Raw genomic sequence first — 27,396 nt, forward strand, 5'->3', positions numbered from 1 at the left:
TATTTACTAGTCTTGTATTTTCTACATGTGGCCACATCCCAAGCAAAAGCCCTCTACCTCTCACTAAAGTATGCTTAAGAACATTCACTGCATATGTAATAAGAGTTTTAAAGGATCCAGATGTGAATTAGAAAAACAACTGTGTCCATTATAACTGAATTTAAAACTACTGGAATAAGATCAAGCAGGAAAGCTGTGGTTTATTCCAGAGCACCACCCACACAATTCTCTGAGTAGGATACCAAATGACAGTAATGTAACCAGCAAAATACAAAACAAAGTTGTCACATGTGATTACACTCCCAGTGACTGAATGGACAACAGGCAAGAGATTTTCTTGATCTTCACAAGCTCTCAAAATAAACCTAGTATCACTGTACAGCCATACATATCATAAATTTCTAATTAACAACATTTTTTTTTTCTTTTTGGCTATAAAACATCACATATGATTCAACAAACTTGAGGAATACTTACAGGAATATTGTGTGGGAATAAATTAAAGTTTCTCTTTTTGAAATATAAATAGTTTATTTTTGCACTCCAAACTTCAGAGAAGTGAAATTTCAAGATGCATTACTGAAGAGGCCTTGGCAGAAAATAATACCAATACAGTGCCATTGAAAGAGCAATGACTGCAGCTTAAGCAATAGCAACAAATACACTATGAACTTTGAAAGACTACAATCAGAGTTGCATTTAATTTTGAAAACCAGCTGCTTGCTTTGGGAGCACTCCCAGGCAAGGCAAATGGGCAACTTCTAAAATTTCTAGAGGTCAGAATTTCTAAGTTATTTATGACCCGTAATGGATGATATATTTTCCTTAGAGTTTTAACCTCATCATAAAGTATTTGCTTTCAAAAGTAGTGAGCAAGTTTAGGCACTCAATCAGCAAGGCTGAGCCTGTCCCAACCTGAGCAGGACAGGCACAACCATCACTGCTGTTTGTCAGGGATGGCCCAGGACAGACATGTCCCTTGGGTGGGTACGGACTACACACACCTCTGCCAACTGCTCCTCGGGTAGACACATCCTCTGCTCTTCTCACTGGTACAGATTTAGACACAGGTTATCAAATCTAGGAACAGCAAGCCTTTGTCCTGGATTGAGGGTCTGTGGTTAACTGGAGCTCTTGCCTGATGTGCCCGGCCAGCAGCAGCCAGGTCGTAGCCACATCCCAGGCAAGAAGCCGCCAAACCTCGCAGGCCTCTTGGCATTCAGTCAAGTGCAGAGTAAACTCTTCCGTCAGGACGGGCTGCCACGGCACCCCTCCTGCTGCTGTCACCTTCGGCCCCCGGCACACACGGTCATGGCAGGGGACATTCTGTGGCACCGGCTTCTGCGAACACTGCAGGACTCAGGGTGAGGACTCGGGCGGGGGAGCCACCGCCCCTGAGGGTGTTTAAGGACAGATCGGACGTGGCAATCGGTGGCAGGGTCTGGTTGACACGGCAATGATCGGTGACAGGTGTGACTCGATGGCCGCAGAGCTCTTTTCTAGCCTTAATGGTTCTGTGCCCCCGTGAATCCCGGCTTAGTCTCTGAAACGCTGCATTGCCCCGGGTTCCCAAGGGTGGAATAAGAGGGGCAGAGATGCGGGCACAGCCCGCCTCAGGCCGGGAGCAAGGGCCACCGCCGGGAGATCCGGGCACAGCCCGCCTCAGGCCGGGAGCAAGGGCCACCGCCGGGAGACCAGCGAGGAGCTGCTGGCGGCTCCGTGAGGGGAGAGGGCGTGGGAGGCTGCGGGCAGGCGCAGGACAGCCGAGATTCGGATTATGTATTAGAAAAAACAATTCACTACTCGGGTAGCCTGGCACTGGAACAGGCTGCCCAGGGAGGTGGTGGAGACATCAATCATCCCTAGAGGTGTTGAAGAGGTGCGTGGGTCTGGCTCGGTGATGTGGTTTAGGGGTTGCGGTGGTAGTGCTGGCTTGACAGCAGGACTTGATGATTTTAAAGTTCCCTTCCAGCCTTGAACATTCTAGGATTCAGTAGGATGCCCTGAGGGCTCTGGAGAGGCGACGCTGGCCGGGGAGCGCAGAGGGCTGCTCACAGGGGAAAATGTCCCGAGCTCGCCTCTTTCAGGCGCAGAGCGGATCGCGGCTCGGGGATCGGGGATGGCGGCCCGGGGATCGCGGCTTAGGGATCGCGGCTCGGGGATTGAAGCTCAAGGATCGCGGCTCAGGGATCGGGGATCGCGGTTCCCCACACTGCCGCTGCCCGGCCATACCTCCGCGCACCCGCCCTGCGCCTGCGCGAGACCTCCAGCGCGCTAGGGGGCGCTGTCGGCCGCCAGCGCCTGCAGCCGGGCCGCTGGGGCCGGGCCGGGCACCGCCTCAGCAGCGCGGCCTCTCCCGGGCGGGCCGGGGCAATGGGGAAGAAGCACAAGAAGCACAAGTCGGACAAACATCCCTACGAGGGTGGGTCCCTACGAGGGGGGCGGGCAGAGGCCGCCGGGAAGCGCGGCCCGAAGCGGACGAGGGCCCCCCGAGCCCCCGACGGCGCCCGCCCCGCCCCGCCGGGCCCAGCGCCGGGGCGGTTCGAACGCGCCGGGCTGAGGCTGCGGGGAGCGGGGCCCTCGCTCCGCGGTGGGCCCGGCCACGGGAGGTGGGCGGTGGGCTCGGCTCTGCAGGGGACAGGCAGCTGCAGGGACTCGAAATAAGGAAATGGCGCGGGGTTATTGAGGACGGGAGTGTGTTTTATTTGATACTCACACAGCTTGTTTCTCTGCTGGCTTAAGAATATGTAGAAAAGCCACTGAAGCTGGTGCTGAAAGTTGGAGGAAATGAAGTTGCTGAGCTCTCCACTGGAAATGCAGGACTTGATTCTAGTCTGTACGAAGACAAATCTGAACATGAAAAACACAAGGACAGAAAAAGAAAAAAGAGAAAGAAAGGAGAAAAACAAGTTCCTGGCGAAGAAAAGGAGAAAAGAAAGAGAAAAGTTAAGGTATGTGTATATATGCTACTTCATTTTAGCAAAAAAAATGTTTTGACTTTGTTTAGGTTTCACATCAAACGGTCAGCAAATATGACTGCAGCTTGTATCCTTAAACTGGAATACATTCAGACTCGGTGTGTGAAGCCTCCTATCTCATTTTTAAGGGATACACACCAGATAGCTGTCACATTTTCTAAAAAACTAATTCAGTGGTACACTGCATTGTATGACTGAATTATTTCAGTGTCCAGCAGATGGAGACAGTACATAAAGGATACAGAATTTTTAAACGATTACAAAGTATTATTTCTTAAACTTTGTGAATTTGTTTTGAAAAACCTAGAGAGCATTATGTGCGGTAATAATACCGGGTTTGCAGGTGCTCTTACATTTCCATAACAATCTTTCCAGGAGGATAAAAGGAAACGAGATCGAGACCATGGAGACAGTGAGGGAGAACAGGAAATGAAATGTCAGACCCCCGTCAGAATGGAATTGTCACCAGAGAAACCACTGACGAGCACTTTATCCAAGCAGGAGGGTAGGGGGAAAAAGAAATTTCTTTTGCTAATTCATGTTTTTCTGTTGACTCATGTTTTATTGTTCTTTGTAGCAAGGTACTTGGCATTTTGTGTCATCTTAGTGTTTTACTCCAGCTGGTACAAAAGTTTGGAATTAGGTTGCTGTGCACTTCTTTTGCAGAGTGGTGTCTGGTACTTCTGTCAAAGTGAGCAAAATGTCAAGTAAGGGCAATGAGAAAAGTAGATCCCTTGTAGGTATTGTGGGGTTTGCCACTGTATTATTTTCTTTATGCTGAAAGTGCATCAGTTTTGTTCAGTTGATTTCTAATATCTTGGAAGTTTCATACCTTATGTAGTCACTTCTGCCTCACATCCTTTCTCCCCCCTACCTTGTTTTTGGTCTAGAGGTGGAGCAGACACCACTTCAGGAAGCTCTGAATCAGCTCATGAGACAGCTGCAAAGGTAATGTCTGTGCTACAGGGTTGCACAGCTGTGAAGTTAAAATAACATCCAGTAAGGGAAGGGGCACACACAAAGCTGAGTGAAAATATTATTGCTAAAGGCTATATATATTGCTAAGAGTGCTAATTTTAGGAATTTAAGTGCTAGTTTAAGGAAGTGTACTTAGAACTTCTTTTCAGCTTAGGCTTCTTGTGAACACCTCCGGTTTCAAGTTCATAGTAGTTTTAAAAAGCTTTGAAAACCAGGAAAATTTTACAAATAATGTGATTCTTGCTTTAGGGGAACCTTTTGAAAGGAAGGCACAAGTGATTATAATTAACTTGCTGAAGTTTCTTTTACCTTGAGTTCTCCCATTTTGGCGTAATTTACTATAAAAAGGATATATACACTTGAAAACTTTCAACCATGTTCTCTTACTGTTCTACTAACCAAACCTCTTTTGGTTAAAACAATCAAGACTGCAGTTCTTTCAAGTCCTCTCTTATTTAAGATAATCTTTCTTGACTTTAAGAGTATCTGCATCTTGTACAAGAGTTGATGAAAGATCTTTCCCTTTAGCTCTCTCACCAGACTGAGCTTGAAACTTTGGAAGTTTTCAAGACCTAGGTGCGGTGTCAGTTTCAAGAAACTTAAAACTATTCAAAAATACTTGTGTTAGTTTTGACTCCCTTTCTGTGCATACAAAAAACAGCACTTTTGACTTTGAATCCTATTTCTTCCCTTGTGATAGTTTCTGAGTGAGCAATGAATGACAAGAATATTCTTATGATACGTATTTCTTTTATTTTTTAATTAATTCTAATACGGTATAAGATGCCTTTGTTAAAATCTAAAACCTTAAATAAAAAGTTTGCTATTTTTCATCTTCTTGGGAGCACAGGTAGTTGTCAAAATACAGAAATAATTTCTGAAGTAGTTCTTGTAGTACTTCTGTGGTATATAGGTTTGCATATGTGATCTTTTCAACCTTGAAAGGGAAAAATTATGCTGACACAAGCTATTTCTCTCTTTATAGTTCTGATTTCTTTTCAGCTTAGTTATTTCCTTTCTATTTAATTCCAAACTCAGTATGTTCTTCGTTATAAGTTGAAACATAAAAAACTGTCTTTCATTTCTTAACAGAAAGGATCCAAGTTCTTTCTTTTCATTTCCTGTGACTGACTTTATTGCCCCTGGCTATTCCATGATCATTAAAAACCCAATGGATTTTAGTACCATGAAAGAGAAGATCAAGAACAATGGGTACCAGTCCATAGAAGAATTAAAGGTAATGCTTTGAATTTTGTTTTTGTCTACAAAGATGTATTATGCTCAATTGACTTGAGGGCTAGTATTTTATGGGAATAGAAGGATGCCAAAAAGAACCAGTACTTGTGCCTCAAGAAATGTTTCTTGTTGAATTTTTGTGAGCGAGTAAGTTCTGACAGTAAAAGAGAAAACAATTCTGCTTTGTAAATGTACACCTCTAAGAGATGCAGGTGGTTTCAGGTTTTGTGCAGGATTGCATGGAACCTGTCAGCTTGTCCTGCAGCCTGTTGTTTTAGAGATATTACTTTTTCCAGGCTATTCTGGTCATGGAGATGGAGTGAAGGCACCATGAGCTTGGTCCTTTTGGCAGCAACCACTTGTCCTGGTGCTAATGTAGTGTGCCTAATGGATCCAGGGGCCTGTTTTGAAAGGCTCCTAAAGCTTTTAAGAGATGTGGGACCTACTTTTGTTTTGTTTTCTTTGTTAGACTCTAGTTCTTTACTGACCAGAGGAACTGAGAGGTGTAATTTGTGTGTAGTCAGCAATTAGGCAGATGTTAGTTAATAGTATTGGTTCTGTTTTCTTGCACATTCTTCTTTAGATCTCCAAAACTTAAGAAGACTACTCGCTGTTGTAATAGCTGTTTCTGGTTAGTTTTTAATTTTAACTTTGTATATAGATGAGAATGTGATAAAATGTATTCACCTGTAGAGGCTGCAGTGAGTATCGAAGTGCAGTTTCTTGCTCAGTTGAATTTCAAACAAGTATGCATTTCTTCATTGTAACTAAAACTTTGGGATATTATTTGTAATAATTTAACTTTGAATTGCAGCTTTTCTTTGTCATTGTTATGTTGCTTCAGTTTGTTTTAATGACTGCTGATTGGTCAGGAGGTGGGTAGTTGTAGCTAAGAGGGCTTCCCTTAAAACTTTAAAAACTACAAACAGTACTGAACACTTTAGAATACTTTAAGGATGTTTGTTAGGTTGATAGATTCAAGTCTTAAAACAATGTTATATACTTACATCTGTTTACATTTTGAATAGATTTCTTAAATTTATTCATTAAAAGTATTCTTCTAAGCTTTTTTCTATAAAGCTCAAGACATCACATTTGCAACAAGAATATCAGTATAGAACACTGTAAAATTAACTTTCATTCCAAAATTATTAATGTTTGAACAGGATAACTTCAAACTGATGTGTAATAATGCAATGATTTACAACAAACCAGACACCGTTTACTACAAAGCTGCAAAAAAACTGCTGCACTCAGGGATGAAGATACTTAGCCAGGTAACAAAAAACACCAATCAAAATACTAGAAAGTATACTGCTTCTTTGTTTGATCCCTCTTTATTCCCTTTAAGAGGGATCTCTTGAAAATCAATAAAACCTTGCTTGGTATTTGTCAAATGATTGTATATTGGAATATGAATAGTCCATTGTTTTAGTACTGCTGCCAGAGCAGTCATTATAGTTGCATTTAGTATTTCACCTTCTAGACTCTGTTTATGTTTGCTAGTGTAAGAAAGAAAGAACTGAAATAAAATTAGTCTCTATGGGTAGGTTACAAAAAGATTCATTGAAGCAGCAAATAAAAGGATTTTAATGTTATTTAGGAGAGAATTCAGAGCCTGAAACAAAGTATAGAATTCATGGCTGACCTGCAGAAGACAAGGAAGCAGAAGGACAAGACAGAACTGCAGCAAACTGGGGAAGAGGAAAATGGTCCTGGGAAAGACAGAGGAGAACCTATGGATGGTGACACCAAAGCATTCAAAACACCTAGCAAAGAGCACAAAAAGTGAAGTATTATCTGAGTCATTATAGGATACACCTTTTAAATGCAACAAAAACAAGATGACTTAGGGTCCAGTCATTTCTCTTTCTGGACTGCTTAGACATTTTCATCTCAAGGGATTGACACTTCCATATAGCATCCTCATATATTAAAACCAAATAAGTGTAGAACCATTTATGATACAATAATTTTTGCATGTAGGTAACTTTGTACTGCTCATCAGCTCCATTCCTTCCATTATTTTCTGTTTTGGTGCCTGTGTCACGGAACTTGCACAGTTTTGGAGAAAGCTTGCAAACACATGCTTTTAAACATTTTGGTAACAAAAAGCTACATAGCCAATTTAAATTACTTTTTGTTTGTTTACATAGTATTTGTATAGCAGTATATATATATACTATATAGATATATATATATATATAGATATATATAGATATATATATAGCAGGCAGCTGCCTAGCTATAGAAAGTGTACTTTCTGAAATAGCTGTTATTTGAAATCGCTATCTAGAAATATCAGATATGAAGATGGTAAATATTTAGGTAGATCAATACTGGATACTAAAATTAAGAGTATCTAATATACCAAGAGTGTCTTAGTTTTGTGGGAGTTCTTTACAGAGATCTTTACAGTTACTAATGTAGCTTCTGCTGATGTAAACCTTTGTCACCTGCTTTCCCCAGCTGTATTAAATACAGTGATATGCAATAGCACTTTTTTTGTTAGTTCTGTCTACAAAACCAGGGGCAGAGCTGGCTAAAACAATATTGTCACAGTATCCTGTTGTGTTATTTAGCCAGTTGGTGTTCCAGCTAGTCCCTAAGATGTGTGGGTATATTCACAGGAAGGATAAAGACCTGCTTGAAGACAAATTACGAAGCAATAGCTTGGAAAGGGAGCAAGAGCAGATTGATCGGATTGTTAGGGAGTCAGGAGGCAAGTTAACCAGGCGCCTTGCAAACAGCCAGGTAAGCACTGGGGAATAGCTCCTTTCACTTTTCTGTAAACCAGGTTTCCTTGGCCTCTTACACCAGTTGAAACCTCACATCTGCTTTTACTGCTGCTTACACCATTTTACACCATTGAGCATCTATGTAACAGCATATGGTTAAAAAAAATTGCTATTTGAATGTGTGTTGAATTTCATCAGCAGAGCAAGTTGAGCTAAAATTTTCAATAAAATAATGGAAAAGAATGAATAGTAGAAAGCTCAAGAAAATAAACCTGACCTGCAAAAATCTCATAGTTCTGAGACACATACGTGATCCAGGGTTATTAATGTTACAGGAGAAGGAACTCACTTTGGTAATACTATGCCTGTTTCATTTTCTGCATTTTTTGTCTCTTGGCCTCTGCAGAAACAATATATATCATAATATCTTAATTCTTTGTGCCTATACCAATAATAAAATTATCTAGTGAAAGTTAAAATTTAGAGCAGCACTCACTTTGGAGTAACTGATTTCCTTTCTTATTCGTGCAGATAGGACAGTTTCATTAAATGTTTTCATTAGTTTAAGGACCAGTAAATTACAATAGTCTGATCTTACTTCAGTGTGAATTTGAAAGACGAAAACCAGATGGTACAACGACTCTGGGCCTTCTTAATCCAGTAGACCTCACTGCAGGAGGTAAGTTGGCATGGTTCAGGTAATAAGCCACTTCCACATACCTGGCCCTCTGCATCTTTTCAGGGACAAATGAGCAAATCCTGGCTAAGAACTGAATGCCGCTTTCCAGTCTGATAAAGATCTGGCTTTGAAAAGCTGCAGCTGAGGGATCATGTAGATGGACCTCAGCTGTGGCTGGTGTTAGGAGCAGTTGGTGGGAGCCCTCAGTGCTGTTGCTTCTCTGGTTTGTGTCAGCTGTTTGTGGAAGCTGCAAAAGAACACTTTTGCTGCTAGAAAAAAACCCAAACTTTTGCTGCTGGAGAATTTCCCAGGATACTCTTATTTCTTGTCCATGTACAGAGTGGTCACAGATGTTTTGGAACTGGGAACTGTGTTGGTCCCAGATCAGTGGTATGAAGCATTGGGATAGGAAAGCCCACTTTGAGAGACATGTCCTGTTTATTTTGAGTTTCTAGCTGTGAGTATTAAAAGTTTCATCTTCCTATGCCTTCTCTGTTTCTGTATTTTGATGTGTCCTATTGCAGAACCAGGTTATTGCCCTGTAAAGCTGGGAATGACAGCAGGAAGGCTTCAGTCAGGAGTTAATACATTACAGGGGTTCAAAGAAGATAAAAGAAACAAGGTTACTCCAGGTAAGTGCTGATTTTTTTAAAAAATACAAATTCTCCTTCTTGTATAAACAAAGTGTGTTGATCTTGTTACTAGCACACAAATTTGGAACTATGGATTTCTGAAGATAAATATTATCTGATATTATGTGTCCCTGCCCATGGCAGGGGGGTTGGAACTAGATGATCTTTAAGGTCCCTTCCAACCCAAACCATTTTATGATTGTCTGTAAAATCTATTTTGCAATTAAACAGCACATCATAGAGTCCAGCTTAAGTTATACGTACAAAACCGGCAAGATACTTATTTTTTACCTACATATCTTCATGAGAAGAGAAACTACCAGATAAAGGCTTTTGGTAGCTTTAAAAGAGCAAGGGGGAGCTTGAGAACCATTTTCCGGCATCAGACTGTTCATGTTGTGCTTAGGCACACAGTGGTGTTTATGACATATTTGCAAATACAAATGCATTTGATTTAGATCTTAGTTAAAGTTGTTACATTGTGAACAGATGGTGTTCTGTGAAGGCTTGTTTCCACCTTAAGAAATACATTCCTTTAAAGTTTCTTCTCGGGGATTGTTTTACAGTCCTTTCTCATTTCTATCTGATGCATGCAAAGCAGGGTAATAATTAATACTATTGTTATTCATTAGTGACATACTTGAATTACGGACCCTTCAGTTCCTATGCACCAACATATGACTCGACGTTTGCCAACATAAGCAAAGAAGATTCTGACTTAATTTACTCAACATATGGGGAAGACTCTAATCAAGGATCTTCCAGGTAATCCAGCAAGCAGGATGCACAGTGCAGCTCCCATGGACAGAAGCAGTTACATGCAACTCTGTGCAGCATGGGCTGGCTTTGCTGTGGAGTGATGGTCCCACTGTCTTTATAGCTCACAGGGGTTTGTTTTGTAAGAAACAAATACTTCAGTAGAAGAACTTGCCTCTAAGGTGAAATTAGCCAAGATGGAAGAATTTTGATGCTACTGATTCCTAGGAGCACACTGCCTAAACTTAGATGTATTTATAACTGAAGGACTCATGTTCAAAGCCACAAAAATACCAAGTTGTACAAATGTTTATGCAAACTGGGTTTTTTTCACATTGATTAATGCCTTGAATGAGATCCAGCTTTGTAAAAATAATTCTGTTGCTTTATTATTCTTGATTATAAAAATTTCAAAGCTCTTTTTTGTTAATGAGAATTTCACAAGGAGCAAGCACAGTGATATAAATTTTTGGGAAAGGAAAGAATACTTTAGTAAGTGTAAATGTGAAGGGCCTGGGCAAGTTTGCATTCATCTCAATGCAGCTGCCTGAGGAATAGCACTTTTTCAAGTTTTCCAGTGTCCCATTCAGAATGGATTCCTCAGCTACACGATGCAGGCATGATTAAACTAAAGCAATCCATTTTGATCCTGTGCTACTTTTTGTGTTTTCTGTGCTGTACACACTGGTTTGACCTTGTGTAACTTTTTTACATTAAATGTTTGATATGAAAGTAATTACCTTAACTGTCTTTATTCTTTCAGTATTCAAGATTATTTCATGAAATCCCAGGATTATCCTCTCTTAATGGCTGATAGTTTGCTTGACGTTTTAACTAAAGGAGGACATTCTAGAGCTCTCAGAGAACTAGAAGTGGTAAGAGTGGATTTGTGTACTATCTGGTCTTTGGTTTTAGCACACAAACTCTAAAGCAAGAGAAAGATGATTCTGATCCTATTGATGAGCTTCCTTTTAATTGATAGAACTGGAAAGTAAAGACTGATCTTTGCCTCCAGTGGCAGGATTTTCTCGAAAGGAATTACTGTATTGTTAATTAGTGAATATTAACATATTGTACATAGAGATATAATTACCCATTCTTTGTCCATTATCCCATTCCCATTATCACTAACTCCTATAAGCAATAAGCAGTTGTTTAAAAATGAGATGACCATTGACAGGCAGTGACATATTTACCTCCCTTTAAAAATACTGCATCTTGTTAGATTTTACTTTGAATTTAAAAGAGTAATTTTAATGCCTTCTTTAAAAATCCTTTCTTTATTCAGCCATTGGAAGAGGCTGAAGGCCCACAGGAAAGAAGTGATGCCATAAAAGATATAAAGGTAAAATTTTTGTATATTAATTAACTTCTCCAACCAACCTTTCCAAGCTCACAGATAGAAAATGGCCTAAAACTTTCAGTCCTGTACAACAACATTGTGACTTTGACAAGCTGTAAGTCATATGAAATGGTGTGTCCTTTTGTAGGCATGAGGAGAGTAAGGTTCTCCAAAACATTAAGTCTTAACTATATGTTAAGAGATCTGGAGAAAAATGTATTTTTGTTTGTGATTGTTTGGAGCTATAGCTTTGTTTCTATCTCAATTTTGTTTAAGGTGAATTTGTAATGTAAATGTAAGATGCCACATGATGTATAGCAATCTTTGAGAAGTTCTCACTTTGTGCCCCTGTAGGCAAAACATGATAGATCTCAAATCATTCCACCCAAACTTTGCTGAATTAGAGAAAGCAGTTCCAGGGCCAGGGCTGCTTTCCTGAAGCATCTCTTCATCTGCAGCCAGTGCCCAGATTCCTTTTAAATTTTAGCCTCAGATCTTCAATAAAATCTCCTTTAGGTGAGCTGAAGGAATTTTTGAACTGTTTTTTAATTGGGATGCTGGTATTGAGTTACTACATCATTTGTGCATATCCCCAAGTGGTTTTGGCAGATGTCATTTTCTATTTGCCTATGAAATAAAATAGTAAACAGTAACTGTAGAACAGTTTTACAGGGTGTCTTTTCAGCTTTCCCTCTGTATGTTCGCTTATTTTTGTAGAGTAGACTAACCTTACCTTTGTGTTCTGTGTTCCCCAGACAATTTGGTTGTTTCAAGGCTGAGCTAACTACTATCTAAATTATTACTTGCTGATATTTTTTTTTTCAGATTATGGAAATTGACATTGCTGCCAGGTTGGATACTGCTAATAGTGACAGACTTACAGCTTTAAAAGCAGTTACAAACTTTGGCATGCCCATAGAAGAGTTTGAGTCTGAGGGTGAGTCTGGCAGTCATAGTTTTGATAGTTTCTCAGTCCCTTACAATATTTTATATCATTAAGTAAGTAAGTAGACTTTCCTTACATCTTACTAGTCAGGACTTTCTTTTTCTCTTTAAACAGAGGCTGAAATCTTCCAGAGGAAACTTGATGAAACAACAAAGCTGCTCAGAGAGCTCCAGGATGCTCAAAATGAACGGCTGAGTACAAAACCACCCCCTAATATGATTTGTCTTCTGGGTCCATCTTACAGAGAAATGCACTTGGGTAAATACACTTTTTCTGATCATTCTTGAAGAATTGATGAGGCCCCAGCTTGTATCAACTCTAAGAAAAAAAAACAAAAACCCAAGGGTTATAGTGCCCTGTTAGGCCTAGAGGATTAATTTAAACTCCTTTGGATATAAAGCCAGATGAAAATCTTGAATAGTATTTACAAATATTTCCTGTTTATTCCTAAATGTCCCTAGAACTGATTGAAGCTTCTGTATGCCATGGGTCAGACAATAGCCAAATACCAATAACTCCATGAGTTTTGCAGTGTCTTTGAACAGAGGTTGCTTAAGTATTACCAAGTTCTTATTGCAAGGCCAGCCTTTGTCCAAGATGGATCTGGCTATCAGTCTGTTGAGTTACACTAATTAATACCAGTCATACATTCTTTAGTTACTTGAGCAAACCTGCTTGTCTCACAGATCAACTACACACCTTGTGTTAATGGCAGCCCTCTAAGACAGGACTGTGTGCAGAGTACCTGTTCAGCAAGTTAAACTGACTTGTGCAACGCTATTCATGGTCTAAACTAAACCACATTGATGTGATGAAGAAATATGACTAAGCTGGTATCACACCAAGTTTAAACCAGATCAAATACTATCTTTTTTAAGTTTCACTACTTAGAGCTTCCTTCTTGAGGGAAAACCACATTTGTAGCAACAAGAACAGTCTCTCTTTATATCCAAAGCTTTGTGCTGAATGCCAAAATCCAGCTATTACTAACACCAGTGCTGTGTGGGTGCCACCAGCTCTCTCCCAGCTGCTGTGACTGTGGCCCAAGTTTCATTAACTTGCTCTTTAACTTCTGGTGTTTCCTGATGGCAGTAAGCTTTGGGCAGCAGCTGTTTGATTCCTCCTGTTCGTCTTAAACATCTCTTGGTTCCCAGGATGTGCTGTGTGAAGCCATGCAAGACAACACAGCCTTTCTGGTTTAGAAACATTATTTAACACCGTTCCCTTTGTACTGAATAATTAAACTGTTTGCAGGGTGATTCAGCAATTTGGTGTCTATATATAGCATATAAACACATCCTCTTATCTTTTCCAGCGGAGAGAGTAACCAATAACCTGAAAGAACTTGCCCAGCAAGTGACTCCAGGTGACATTGTCAGTACCTACGGAATCCGGAAAGCAATGGGAATCTCAGTTCCTCTACCTGAGACAGAAGACAGCTGGGTAGATTTGACAGAGGGTGAGTATACAAAAATGTCTTGTAGCATCTGTTCAGCTGGAGCAAAACCACATCTGCAAATCCTTAGACTGGTTTATGGTAGAACTTGCAGTAGTGTGGTTCAAATTTTCATTTCTTCTCTCCTTTTTAAATTCTGTTTCAAATGGAAAGTTGCTGCCTTTGGTCTCAGTCCAAAATGAATCTTTTGTGTGTATGGAACTTTGGTTCAGCTATGTGGTTACTTTACAATCCATCTTACAGCACTGCCAGATTTTAAAGCTCAGTAATTCATTCCATTTTAGTTTTTCCATTTTGAGTTAAAATTCCTCACTTGCTAAAATGAGAATGTCGTGATTGCTTCTTCTCCAGGCTTTTGGCTGTGCACTCCTTTTGCTTAGTTTGGCCAGCTGTCCTGCTTTGGAAGCTGACAGCCTGAGTTGAACTCACCTCATCCAGCCAAAACTAGTGGCTGTTTTTGCTGTATTAGAGTCTGGTCAGTGGAGTCTCAGTGCCAGACCCTCTTCTTCCCCATTTAGAACATGCACAGCAAAAGAGTACCCAGAGTTAGGGTAGGGCAGGAAGAATTTCCTCTCACAAAACGTAATTCACACAACAAATTTACTCAATCTGTGGTTTATTAAAGTTTTTATTAAATAACATTTTAACTGAAAGAGCAAGATTAATTCAGGAACTCATTCCTCTTTGTAAGGAAGCTGCTCAAGAAATTGCAATTTCAAAATTACTGACCCTTTTCCATAACCTTACACAGAGGCTTTGTAACAGAACCAACTGAAATACAGGATTTTCTGGGACTGTTGCAGAACAAACAGCTACCATGGGGCTATCTGTATGAATATCAAATGACCTGAGGCACACTCTGCTGTATATACATGTCTTCACTTGAGCAGTCTGTGGTCAATGACCTGCTATCTGTTGTAAACTTTCAGACTTTGAAGAGCCTAAAAAGACCATCACTGTCCCTGAAAACGAGTGTGGTGCAGTTACAGGCTGAAGATTCTGTTCAGCTTACAGCTGTTTGTTTGATTCTTTTAAAGAACCAGGTAAACGTCCTTCAGGTGCATTCACCATGCGTGTATATTGTGTGTTAAACTACTTTTGTTTATTAAATTTTGGAACTGATGGCTTTTGAAAGGTTTGTATTAGTTACTTTTCTTACGTAAATGCACTAAATTATTCTTTTTGCATTCTCTGTTATTTTTAAACTCCTCTGTTGCATTTAAGTTCTCCTAAATTACCAAGTGTCTGGAAAAGTCAAAGCATAATGAAAATGTGCCTATATATGGTGCGGGGACTCAACCAAAAGTTTCTAGAAGCATTGTATAGACTTGTCTCTGAGTCTGGTTAGTGCAAACATCATTAGTGTCTGAACATGCAACTTCCCCTTTTTAAAGTTACTGTGCAACTCTCATGGACAGAAGGAAGAGAAATAAACTTTTTATATAAAACTTACGCAGCGTGATGAATTAACAAAAGCTCAGCTTTGTGAGACTTTTTGAAGGTGGATGAATCTCCTCTAAGAAAAACCTTGCTGTGTACTTCAGTATCCTAAAACTGGAGGGCAAGCTCAGACTAACAAACCCAGTGAGACTGACAAACCCACCTACTGTCAGGAAGTAAAAGTACTCAATGGATGTGTCTCTGAGACACTCAGTTCTTCACATTACAGAGAGGTATTAGCAGACACTGTGGATAATGATGCTAGGCTTGTTTATCAGAAAGGAGCATGTTTTGAATCCTTCTCACATTAAAAGACAGTTCCCTGTTCACCAAACAGGCACTGCAGGGGTACAGCTGCAGCCAGCGGCACACCCAAGTCAGCTTTTGTTGTGCTCCCCACTTACTCTGACACCATCACACAGTGCTGCACATGGCTGCTACCACAGGCACCCTTAATTGTTTTTGAATGTTGCTTTTCTTTAATCTGTGGTTCCAGTATAACCCTGGAGTCAAGAGGAATGAGCTGCAGGGTTCCAACCACCTGATGTGTGCAGGGGCAGGGAACTGAACCAAGAGGTACCTTACAGGCCAAACAGCATTGTGAATTCCACCCTCTCCCCTCAGTCTTATGGCCAACATCGTCCTTGCTTCCTTCCTCTCTAAAAAAATGCTGCAGAAAGAGTTGTTCTTAAACTTTCACAATTAGTAAAATACATTGCAAAATTAACTGTCAGCCTGGGTTTTTCTCCAGTAGTTTCAATTGTCCCAGAAGAGTTAATGGACACCACTGGAACTTTATCAGTTCTAGGTAATAGCAGCTGAATTATTACATCAGGGGAGGAATTAATTTTTCCATTAATATATAAATCATTTTTTTTCCTGCTACAGGAAAAAGACAAGATTCAGGGCAAATGTAGCAGCCAAATCCTTAGTGGTTCCTTCCATAGCATCTCACTGCCCATCACTCACCTTTTGGATGATGCAGGAGGTGGCTACCAGTGACAGAAATATTGACATTTCTCATCAGCTGTTGAACACGTGGATGTCACTCTCAGCATTCTCTACTGGCAACATTTTTTAAAAAGATAAATATCGAGTTTAATTTGTGAGTAAAAAAAGTCCCATTAATTCTGCAGTGCTATAAAAAAATGACTCCTTTTTATGGGTATCTCCATCAAAATAACTGCAAAACTAGACATGTTTCAAGAATTTTTATTTCATAGTAAAAACAAAAGTTTGTTCTTTAAAACAGATTCCTAGTTCCAAATGTTACTAGCTCTTCAAATTAAATACAGTGCCATTTTTTCCATTTAAGAAAAAAAAATAATGCTGCAAGGAAGATTTTTCCAACAAGATTGTTTCCTCAACGTTAAGTTTCACAGTTCACTCTCAGAAGAACTGCTGAAAACAATTATTTCAATACAGTTGCTTGTTAAATTGAACTTTTTCTGTGGTTGAATATACCTCTCACATTACACAGTTCCAGTTCTGGTGAGAAATTAGTCACCCTCTTTTTCATTACACAGTTTCTAACTGCCCCAAGAAGGCTGTGCACAGCACACCAAGTGAGCATTCTTTTTAAACTTGCAATCAAACCCAACTCCTTCCCCTTTGGAAGCTGCAGCTCTTCCTGCCACTTCTGCAAATGAGGTTGAGTTGATGTTACACCCAAAGATACCAGCCTGGCAGGCAACATCATGTAAACAAAAGCATTTCAAAATGCTGTTACAGACAGCAAATGTTCTTTCATGGATAACTTACATCTACAGTCTGCTAGTTCCGTGAACAGGAGCACTTCAGAGCCAGCTCTATTTATAGGTATAATGCACTTTTCAAAATAGATTCGTGAGACAAATGGTCACTTTACTTAACATGACATCAAAGACTGCTGAACGTAGCCTTTGACACATGCATGGTCCTGTAAAACAATAAATATCTCAAATGCTTGCTGAGCACCTGTAATTACAAATACACAACATACAAGAGTAGCAAAAGCTGTTTGAAGGTTTATTCAGCTACAACACTGACTTGCACTAATACAACAGTGAGTATGTCACTTCCTTCTTCAGCAGAGCCCATGTGTGAACTAGACAACCTCAAATTCAGGTTTTCTTACATGCTGTTTTCTGTTGGAGACCCACTAGATACGTAGATTTCATTGAGAAAATTGACAAAAGACTACAAGCACAATTTTTAATCCACAGTTGGACAATATTTAGGTTTGTTCCTGTCTTGAAACATAGTCACATCCACTTCTAAAGAAATTACACAGTAATTAGAAAGTGGCAGTGATGCACAGGATTGCTTAAACACTTGTCCAGGATGGGTTGGTGCTAAACCCAGAAGCATTAGGAAATGCTGTTTGTAGAGGAGTAAGGATCAACCAAAACCAAGTGTTGTACTCACTAATGACTCTGCTGTCCAGCCCTAACGTGGGAAAAGGGGGAATCCATCCACACTAACAGACATAAGCATGCACAATGTTAGCCTTACAAACTACTGTCACCACCAGCAGCAAACAGATTAAGAGACTGCAGTAAGTAAAAAACGCCAATGTAGAAATTGGCAAAGGCCACTAACAGCTTAAAACTTACAAACTAAACTAATTTACACCATGTCCGCAATGATCTTATGAATGCTCTACTCATACTTCCAGTATTGGGGCTCTGCTGAAACATTTCCATTATGAATACATTTTTCCATATGTCCTTTTGTAACCTTCAAAACCAGTTTATGAAAAAAACTGCATTGCCTTTGAAAGGCATAGAAACCAGCCAGTGGCTAGACAAATTGTAGGAATAAGAACAGGAAAATAAACCAAAACCAAACCCCACCACAGATACAGTTCTGTTTATACAGTATCTGCTACTGTTTCTAACACTTTCTTAGTAATTCTGTTCTTCACCTACCCAGCAATTCAGAACAGATTATTCTTTCTTCCTTAAGTGCCCTCAAGAGCACAGCAGAGAATCAGAATTCCTGCTGGGATCAGCAACAACAGCTGCTGTCAGAGCCTGTCCCCTGTGCTCCTCACCAGCAGTTGCACTTTTTGAAATTTAAAGTAAAAAATTTAAAACTTACCATGACAGAACAAAATGCACATGCAGATACTAATTACAGAGAAATACAAAGGAGAACATGTAATACAATGTAAACATGCTGAACTAGATGAAAGTTATTATTTCTGAACAGCTCTTGGTCATGAAAACATCTGCATAACACAAGGTACTACTGTGGAGGAAGTGAGGGTGGTGAAGTGACCCCATGCTGTGCAATTCAGTTTTTTTTCTAAAAGAGCTGAGCACAGTTATCATGTGATACACTTGAGTTTCCTTGCATTCCTCTTCCCATTATTCAGCTGTCTTCTGCTGTCAAGTCTGTTCAGCATTAAAAGCAGGATAGCAGTGCCCTCAGTATCACTGCACGTGTCAGGACAAACACAATACTGTAAGCAGGTGTGTGTCATGCAGGAAATGGAATGTTTAACATGGGAATGAGTTCTACAGTGCATCCACTCCTGTTGTCACCGGAGCTGTTAAGATTGCCAGTGCAGGTATGGAAAGCGACTAGCTGAAAATGCTTCATGGCAATTCTAGATAGATCTTCAAATGACTTCAGGAAAAAGTAGTCTTTTTCAGACTGATGGTTGTGTATCTTCCAGAAACTTCTCAGAATTCTTCTTTATTAAAAAAAAAAAAATTCTCTTGAGATGTAGAAGAGATAGGAACAGTATATACATGTTTTTAGAATAAAGTCCTTCACATAAGGAGGGAAATTCTAAGTCTTCACAGAAGGGAGGCAGATCCAAGTCTATTCTGATTAACTTCATTGTAGCCTCAGTTCAGTCCCATGCCCTGGAATTTGGCTGTCTCAGTGCAAACAAAGTAAGTCCTCAGTTCTCCCTTGCCTTTGACATTAATGAGTCCCCTACATTCACATGAGTATCCCAGCTCCTGTAGTATTTTGCTTGTTTCTTCTGTGACCTTTGTGTGAAAAGAATTAGAAACTCTTGTGAAATTCTTCTGATTATTCACATTAATTTTATTTTTTTTTAATGATTATTCACATTAAAATTCCACAACCAATTAGAAATAATGCCTTGGACATTGCAAGGCTCATAGGTTTACCTGGATCTTGCCAAGTTCCCCTGTGCTCTCCATTCGGCTGGCAACATTAACAGTGTTGCCCCAAATGTCATACTGAGGCTTCCGGGCACCAATCACACCAGCGATCACCGGGCCATGATTGATCCCTGCAGAAACACCAGGTATCATTACTGAGGTAGAAAGGGATGGGACTTTCAGCTTCATTGTTAGCTGTAGCTTCAGGGGAAAATAACATCCCAAAACCTAGCTCTGCAACACCTTTCTAGCAATCAGTACTGTTCTAGAAATACTCATACTGATGCTCAGGAGATGTGAAGTGACTCGCTCGTTGTAAAATAGGAAGTCTAGGGCACAAAGCAAAATTCTTCCTCTTCTACTTTTAATATATAGAGATGAGCATTGTAATGACAATACTATCTTTAGCCAACAGTCACTAACAGGGTACTTCACTTATCTGGAGCTTTCATTTCCTCCAAAGTCATCCAGCTGCACTCCTGCTGCTGCTCCCTCCAGTGATGAGAAAAAGCCCATCCATGGAGGAGCTCAGCCTGTCTGAAAAGCTGACCAGACAATACTGCCTTTGGCTATTCAGCACATGGATCTACATCATCCTACCTCATTTCTCACTTGTCTGAGCTGTGCACGTTCCCCACAACAGAACTTACCAACACGTAGGCGGAAATTGTTAAAGGAATGTCGGTTGATGCCATCCAGTTTACTCATCAGGGCAATCCCATACTCCACCATAATCCCAATGTGAGCGTGCTGCCTTTCCCTATCCTGTGCAAGGCATGACACGTATTAATGATCAAATGACAACATGAAAGGCTGTGTCAGGCTGCTATTCCAAAGCAGTACTAGAAGTGACTGGAGTGTTTATAAGGATGAGACCACTCATCCTTGGAACTGCAGAACTTCCAAACTCCATTAAATTCAGCTGGGATGGCTATGAGGCAACAAGCGTGATATGATTAAATTCTATCACAAATTAATGTCTGTCCTTCAGGGTTTCAGCTGTAATTTTATGTATTTTGGATATATTATTATATGCATCTTTATGTCATACACAAACCTGCTATACTAAAAATGAGCCAGTGAAATTGGTGTTAATTCTTCTGGGTGACAGTTTCAGACCAAATGTGGCACTTGAGGATTCTCTTTCTGTGCCAGTTCTCAGGTATCACAAAAAGCCTCCTGTCCAGGTCTGAGATGGCTTTTATTTTGGCTCCCATTCTTTGACTCCCCTATTATTAGAGCCCTTCTGTTATGCATCTAAGAATGTTAAACTACTGGAATCAAAGATTAAAGATGCAAAAAGTATGCTGGGATTACACACTGAATACCTTAATTTGGAAATAAAGTGGAATTAGGAGATAAACACTGAATTCAGGAGGAGAAAATACAATTTTGTTATCTTTTTCTACATTTCAGGAAGTCACCCTTCATGATTTACTTTTTCGTATCATGTTACATTTTGTTGCTTTGAACACACCTATGCACCCACAGAATACCAAAGGCAGATTCAGAGCCAACATACCTGGTTGTTCTCCTGGCCTGGTGTAACACTGAGGCCAGCTGCTGCCATGTATGTGCTTCCAATTGTTTTTATTTTTTCAACACCACTAAATTTAGGTTTTAACAAGAGCTGTTTGAATGGAAAAAAAGCAAAAACTTGAGACTTTAATACCATATTTCAGTGTAGTATTTAACAAGAAATCTTATACTGTCTACCATAAGCATTAAACATCTCTAGCAATACTATCACTCACATGAAGATTAGATAAAATATTGAGGATTAGTTTCACAGTTTTGCTCTACCCACTCACAAGAGAAATGAAAGCACTGAAGTACTGAAATAAAGCCCTTAAATTCAGGACTTTCAAACCATACTTCTCATGGATTACGTGATATACTTGAAAATCCCAGCCAGATGGGAAAATATCTTTCAAGACTGCAAGGCTGAAGTCAGAATATCAGTACAGCACAAAAATGGTTTTTTGCCCTCTAATGCTCACAGATCTAGTGAAATGTTTATTTTGCAGTAAACATGTAATCCAGTGCATTTTTGACAGAAGTTTAATTACCTCATCAAAATCAGCAATGATTTCATTTAACAGCCTCAAGCATTCCAAGCCTTCTTTATTGACATCACATTCAGTGTAAAACACCTTAAAATCTGGTACTGATGCAAACATGACACAGACACAGTCGTAGGATTGATGGTACCAGTCCTAAAGGAAAGCAATAAACCCATACATTGTCAGCAGCCACACTCCCCCACAGGTACTCACACTCAATTGTTTGTAACCAGTAATCAAATTACAGCTTTCCTATGAAGTAAACCACATTGCTTATTCTATCAGAAACATTAATGAAGTGGATTTGCCTAAGGAAAAGCTGAGATTCCTAAAGATATCTTAAAAATTTGCATCTACTTGGACATTGTCACTCTTCTGAGATACAGCATTGTTCTCTCTGATGACATGCTGGTAAAATGAGATGTTTTTTTTAAAAAAAAATCATTATCAATGAACTCTCAGGGAGATGCTAACTGCTCCTCCACGAATTTCCCTAAAAACTATGACCTATCCTCTCTGGTAAAATACAGTCTTTGGAAAGCAGTAAATCTCATTTAAATATTTGCCAAACTTAAACTGTGTCCTGAAGCTGAACTACTAATTCTGAGAACAGATTTCAGGGACTGACAGTAAAAGTTTTCATTTTTTTGAGGCCATCTGGTTAACAGGTTCTTATGTTTACAAAGGTCTTGGAATGCAAACAAGAGGCAAAGACTGCACAAGTTTACAGTCTGTGTTCTTTTTCACATCATGTGTAATATATAGCACAGAAATCTAATTTGCTGTCTTTCACATAGGAGAGACTCAACACACCTCATTTCGTTTTTCTCCAATGAAATATGCAGCAACGTGTGCTGGCAGTACATTTTCCAGCAAAAGCCTATTAACATTCTCCATAGTTTCAAATTGTTCATGTTCTTTTTTAAACTTATTCTTCCACAGACAATCCAGTCGACAGTAATAATCAATCTGCAAAGAGTTCAAATATGATAAATTAAATCCATAAAATAACTCACTGAAAAATATTGGGTGATTTTCACAAGAAGTGCAATAGCAATCGTTTCTTCAATGTCATTTGGGTCTATATAGTTATGAAAAATGTGCTTTGAGAGCAAAGGTCAGAAAAATATGAAGCGGCCACCAAGACCAAATGTCATTTGGTACCATCAGATGTATTTACCAAAATGATACTTTAGTGATATGATTGTTTTTATCTTGAATTGCCATGTTGATTTAGAATTAATACTGATATATAAATACAGATAGATCAAAACTGTAAGAACCAGGAAGTTCTGACATCTGTGATGCAAACACTGTTGAAAGCTATAAAAATGTTCCCATCCTTTCACAGTAAAGATTTTTTCATTACCAAAAATGAATTACAAGTACATTATATGCAAGACCAGCACATTAAAAAAATATTTAAAAATATACTAATTTAGAGCAAAATTTCAAGGAACAACACTTGCATTTTATTTAAAGCAACTTGCTGCAAGTAAAGGAACTACAGGATTGCATTTTAAATACATACCTGTTTTGCAAGTAGAACTAGGGTTATGTAAAACAGAACCAAATATAAATTAGTCATTATCCTTGGCTCTTTGATGAAAAACCTGAAAATAAGAAAGCAAGACAAAGTCATCTGTATGCTTTAAGAAAATCTGCATGACGGAGGGTTGGGGTGGGAGGCAAGGGGGGAGGAGGAGGGTGTCTGTCCAGACTTGCACCACAGTGTCACTGCATTTGTGCTGGTGGCAGCCTGGGGACAGGTCCTGTCCTAACAACAAGGCAGTCCAACACCTGGAATGATGCATTTCACATCAGGACACGCTGGGTGTTGAAACCGTGCTCAGTAGCTGCTGTGAGATGCTCAAGTAAACATGGATTTATCTTAATGGAGTCATCTTAAGTTCCACCTGACTGAGTTTCAGCTCCCACCCCACAAAAACACAACAAAACCTTGAGGGAGGAAAATAAACTTTCTTATTTGTGGATGAAAAGACAATAACAAATTAAAAACCTGAATTCCTACAACAAAGACAGCAGTTAAATCATATCTGTATCTGAATCACCACTCATATTTCATAGTAAGATGAGTCTTACCACATCGATTGCTTTTTACAAATGCAAATTAAATTCTCATCATATGAATTATTAAGTTCACTCAAACTTTTTTAAGGTGTGCTGACAGGTTACAGCCCTTGCAAAATAAATTTATTGTAATTTTCAGCTATGAGACTATGCTGAGGAATCTGAGAAAGACTTAAAAGCTGACAGTAAAGCCTTTGCATGTGATTTCTCTTCAGTATTTGCAGTTTGTGCAATTAGAGCAGGTAAATTGCTGTTACATTTCAATATACCTGCACTTAGATTAGTACATGAAGAGTTTGCCATCCTATTGACTACCAAGGTCTCAGAAACACAGCTTGAGCCTCAGCCTTTTAGCAAGGCTTTTCTTCATAAGATCAACCTTACTATGACATTAATATTCTGCTCTCTAGTCCTTAATGTAATCCAAGGTTTCTAGGGATCACAGAAGCCACATTATAGAATTCTTTCAGAGAACATATACTTGGTTTAAACAGAAAAAAAAAAAAAATAAAGGTGACATGGTCTAATAGGATTTCCATGTTGTTACCTTTACAGAAAGGTTTGCAGTGTCTGGCTTAGGTGATTTTGATATTTCAATATTCCAGTAAAATCTAACACCTCTTTAAATGAAACATTAAAGGATGAGAAAGTTTACAGTGCACCTGGTACTGTTGCCATAGATGTCTTTGTGCTGAAGGGTATTAAAAATGATGAGGTAGACAGTCACAGCAATGGACAGGAGGAGAACTTTGAGTTCGAAGCTCATTTGAAGAAATACCGAGCAGGCAATGAACCCCAATATACAGCAGTAAGCATAATACTGCAAAAGAGGAACATAAAGAGCCTTTGCATTATTCAGAACTTATGTCTAAGAGATGTTCAAACCACAGTAAATGCTCTAAGTTCACAGTCACTGCAATTTAAAACAAGGAAATAACAATCACTTAAAGCTTTCTTTTTAATGACAATAAAAGGATGAACTTAATATTGATTTTAGTTTACTTTTTAATTTGTTATGGGTAAACAAAAACATTTAAACAAGAAAAGAAACATAAGTAAGCAATGCTAGATAAAAATTGAAGTGTTGAGAATTTATCTCCTGAAGTTTATTAAATTTAACCAATTATTTATTTAAAGTTCCAGACCAATCTAAAATAGGTTCACAGTCCAGTGAACCAGCTCTGAAGCAGCAAGTCCAGTGCTCTAATCCTATTTTGACCATGTTTTCCCACTGTAGTCTGAAGCAGATACCCATTCCCACCTGCCACACCAGTAACACGTGGAGACAATGACCACTACCCAGCCTTGACACAGCTCCTTCATGAGAACTTTGGTGCTAATAGGCATTATCAAGCTATGGCCACTATCCCCTTTGTGGAATTACTGAGCATTTTCCAGGGGAATGCCAGCTCAGGCATGGTGTCCAAGGTCAACCTGCAGCTGGCAGCACCAAACCAAGTGTGGTGCAGACAGGATTGCTGCCTGCAGCCATGGGCACGGGTGGGACGTGCTCAGCTGGCACACTTTAGTCCACAAGCAGCTCCAAAATTACCTCAGCTTCTGCACAAGAATTCCTTCTCTTAATACACAAAGCAGTTTTCCCACCTGTAATAACACAAGCTTACCACAGAACTGTGAGATTTTTTGCTAAGTAATTAACATTTCTGCTGAAGTGAATGAAACCAGAACAATTTATGAGGTAACTCCTATTAAGAGCCCGTATGTAACACATTATACCAACTCTGTCATCCTACAGACATTGAGTCTACCTCCAAAAGGTACAACTCAAGCCAAACCTCTGAAAAAGGAGCTACTATGTAAAGAACACCAACAGAGGTCTGTCAGCCCCTTAAGCCCTTTCACTCTGTAAACACACTTTACTGAGACACTTGCAAGTACAGCTCTCATCTTTCAGACTCAAACATTATCATTACCCTGTTCTGCTGCTTTTATCCTTAAAGTTTTAGACCTACTTCTAAGTCTGAAATTTCTAAAAACTGCAAAGCCATACTTTAGTCAGCACAACAGCAGCTGAATAATTTTGATTTCATGAAGAATTTTTCTGCTGTCAGATACCTTAAAAAGCTGCCTTCCATACAGCAACAGATCCTGCCATTTGTCAGTAATATACAAGACATTCAAAGATCAGGCTTAAGAACAATGCATTCATTACTTACAGTTTCCTCTACGCAGGAATGAGTTGTGTTTCCAAAAGTCTGATTTACAAACATGCAAGAACAAAAAAATTACCAGGTGAGTACAATGTGCATTTCATATGTGTAACTTATTATTTGTCATAATAAGCTCCTGAATGAAAGGCTTCTCACACATGTTGCACATAATTCAAAAGTATGCCCATCATCTAAAGGGCTGGCCAGGTGACAAAGAGCATCCCAAACATTTGGATGAACTCCAAATAGAACACTACTTTAGCATTAAAGACATAAAAAGTATGTCAGGAAGTATGTCTTCTTCCTTGGTCAGGAAGAAGAACTCCCATCAGCCATCAGCACCTTCAACTTCCCCTCTTTCCTCAGCTGCCTTAAAGGTAAAGCTACCCCATGACAAACCCCAAGAAATAATGCTTTTGTGTCACTAATAAGTGCTGAATTTACCCTTACAGAAATGCTAGAGAACACCTTTCAAATATGCTGAGAGAACAAAATAAACCAAAACTTCAGTTTTATACATAAATACTCCAGACTTCTGAAAATTCCTGAAGGATGCACAAGAAAGCTGTATGTAAAAATACAAAATATCCCTTAAAACTGCTATGTGTCATGAGCAAGTCTTCATGTTCAACAATTTAAAAAAAAAAGCCCACCCTATCTTTATAAATAAAAAGAAAAAATACAGAAATGTTGCCATCCATCTATATGACAGGAGTTGGGCTTTGATAATCCTTGTACCCACCATCCAAGACTCATTTCATTTTAATCCAAGAAATTAAGAGGGTACTCTACTCACATAGGTGGTAGTGCACAGTTCATTTGGTCCAGTAAAATTGGCAGGTTTGTTCTTTTCAGTAGTCTTGATTTATTGGAGGGGAGGAAAAAAAAAAAAAACCACAAACCAAAACACATCAATAAAACCACCATATAAACTTATTAGCAGGTAATCACTGATTTTTTTCTCCATATATTTTACAAAGAGTGCTGATCTGGTTGTCTTTTCAGTGCTATTGAATAAATGTTGAAATACAATGGCATTTCATGAAGTTCTATTAAACATATATGCACACACAAGCTGCAAGAAGGTTAAAATTACTTATTTTCTAATTGGGGGAAAGTTTTACATTATGGCTATGTTAATTTAGCAGCTATCTGGCACAACATGTGGTTTTGTCTCAGCCCCCAGTTTCACAGCTGCTGTTCCTATTTTCTTTCAGGCTGTCTCTGGTGGTGTTCACATGACACCACTGTGAGTCAATTCAAGGACCTAAGCCAGCAGAAAAAATACCCTACAAAAGAAAATTAAGCATTTTCTGCAGTATTGCTTTCAGAATGAACTCCCCATGGAATCAGAAGAATGGCAAGGCAAACAAACACATGGGATCAGGAGGACATCAGTTTTAGTAGTTAACTATCAGTTAGGTGGAACTGTTAACACACAGAGCGTGTTTAAATAAAAAACACAGCACAGTCATTCAAATGTACATACCCCAGGTGCAACATAATATTCAAACTAAATGTAAAACACAGACACCATTTCCACCTTACTCCAGCAGTACCCATCCTCAATTTGCTTTTAAAAGAGAGCCAAGCTCTATTCTTCCCTCCTTCATCCACATCACTGCCAGTGAGTGCAAACACTACAGTGAGCTGCTTAAAGTGCTGCCTGCCACAGCCAAACATTTAAAGGAACATTAAGAAAGGAAAACATCTTAGTGATGAGGGTTACAGTCAAGAGTTGTTATCAGTGCCATCTTGAAAACAAGAAA

The 27,396-nt window shown here is 39.3% G+C and overlaps 2 protein-coding genes across 5 annotated transcripts in view; one reads left to right on the forward strand and one right to left on the reverse strand.

Moving 5' to 3' along the window:
* Positions 1-2,289: 2,289 nt before the first annotated feature.
* On the forward strand, positions 2,290-15,193 carry BRD7 (bromodomain containing 7). Of its 2 annotated transcripts, none has more exons than XM_015639974.3 (17): positions 2,290-2,422; positions 2,743-2,951; positions 3,354-3,483; positions 3,869-3,926; positions 5,049-5,193; positions 6,359-6,469; positions 6,796-6,980; positions 7,823-7,946; positions 8,534-8,609; positions 9,134-9,241; positions 9,874-10,006; positions 10,761-10,872; positions 11,286-11,342; positions 12,165-12,276; positions 12,400-12,543; positions 13,601-13,744; positions 14,671-15,193. In XM_015639974.3, the coding sequence occupies exons 1-17, from the start codon at positions 2,374-2,376 to the stop codon at positions 14,733-14,735; spliced, it is 1,962 nt and encodes a 653-aa protein (XP_015495460.1). In that variant the 5' UTR covers positions 2,290-2,373; the 3' UTR covers positions 14,736-15,193. The 2 variants fall into 2 exon arrangements, with proteins under 2 accessions (XP_015495460.1, XP_033372992.1); XM_033517101.1 differs by having other exon boundaries at positions 14,493-14,735.
* Positions 15,194-16,377: 1,184 nt separating this feature from the next.
* Positions 16,378-27,396, reverse strand: part of ADCY7 (adenylate cyclase 7) — a 60,568-nt gene continuing 49,549 nt past the window's right edge. For all 3 annotated transcript variants that reach the window (XM_015639971.3, XM_015639972.3, XM_015639973.3), the window contains exons 18-27: positions 26,424-26,486; positions 25,634-25,672; positions 24,119-24,276; positions 22,897-22,978; positions 22,179-22,334; positions 21,372-21,518; positions 20,825-20,932; positions 19,953-20,067; positions 19,309-19,433; positions 16,378-19,164 (exon numbers count right to left, since the gene is read on the reverse strand). In XM_015639971.3, coding sequence (XP_015495457.1) covers positions 19,018-19,164; positions 19,309-19,433; positions 19,953-20,067; positions 20,825-20,932; positions 21,372-21,518; positions 22,179-22,334; positions 22,897-22,978; positions 24,119-24,276; positions 25,634-25,672; positions 26,424-26,486 — 1,140 coding nt within the window. In that variant the 3' untranslated portion in view covers positions 16,378-19,017. The remainder of the gene's footprint in view (positions 19,165-19,308; positions 19,434-19,952; positions 20,068-20,824; positions 20,933-21,371; positions 21,519-22,178; positions 22,335-22,896; positions 22,979-24,118; positions 24,277-25,633; positions 25,673-26,423; positions 26,487-27,396) is intronic.

Source organism: Parus major, chromosome 11 (assembly GCF_001522545.3).
Source record: "Parus major isolate Abel chromosome 11, Parus_major1.1, whole genome shotgun sequence".
Taxonomy (NCBI): domain Eukaryota; kingdom Metazoa; phylum Chordata; class Aves; order Passeriformes; family Paridae; genus Parus; species Parus major.

Excerpts from the sequence above, each read along its gene's own strand:
- BRD7 (XM_015639974.3), top strand. The coding sequence starts at position 2,374 with ATGGGGAAGAAGCACAAGAAGCACAAGTCGGACAAACATCCCTACGAG. Across the intron at positions 5,194-6,358 it reads AGTCCATAGAAGAATTAAAG|GATAACTTCAAACTGATGTG; the intron begins GTAATGCTTTGA and ends ATGTTTGAACAG. Across the intron at positions 9,242-9,873 it reads AAGAAACAAGGTTACTCCAG|TGACATACTTGAATTACGGA; the intron begins GTAAGTGCTGAT and ends GTTATTCATTAG.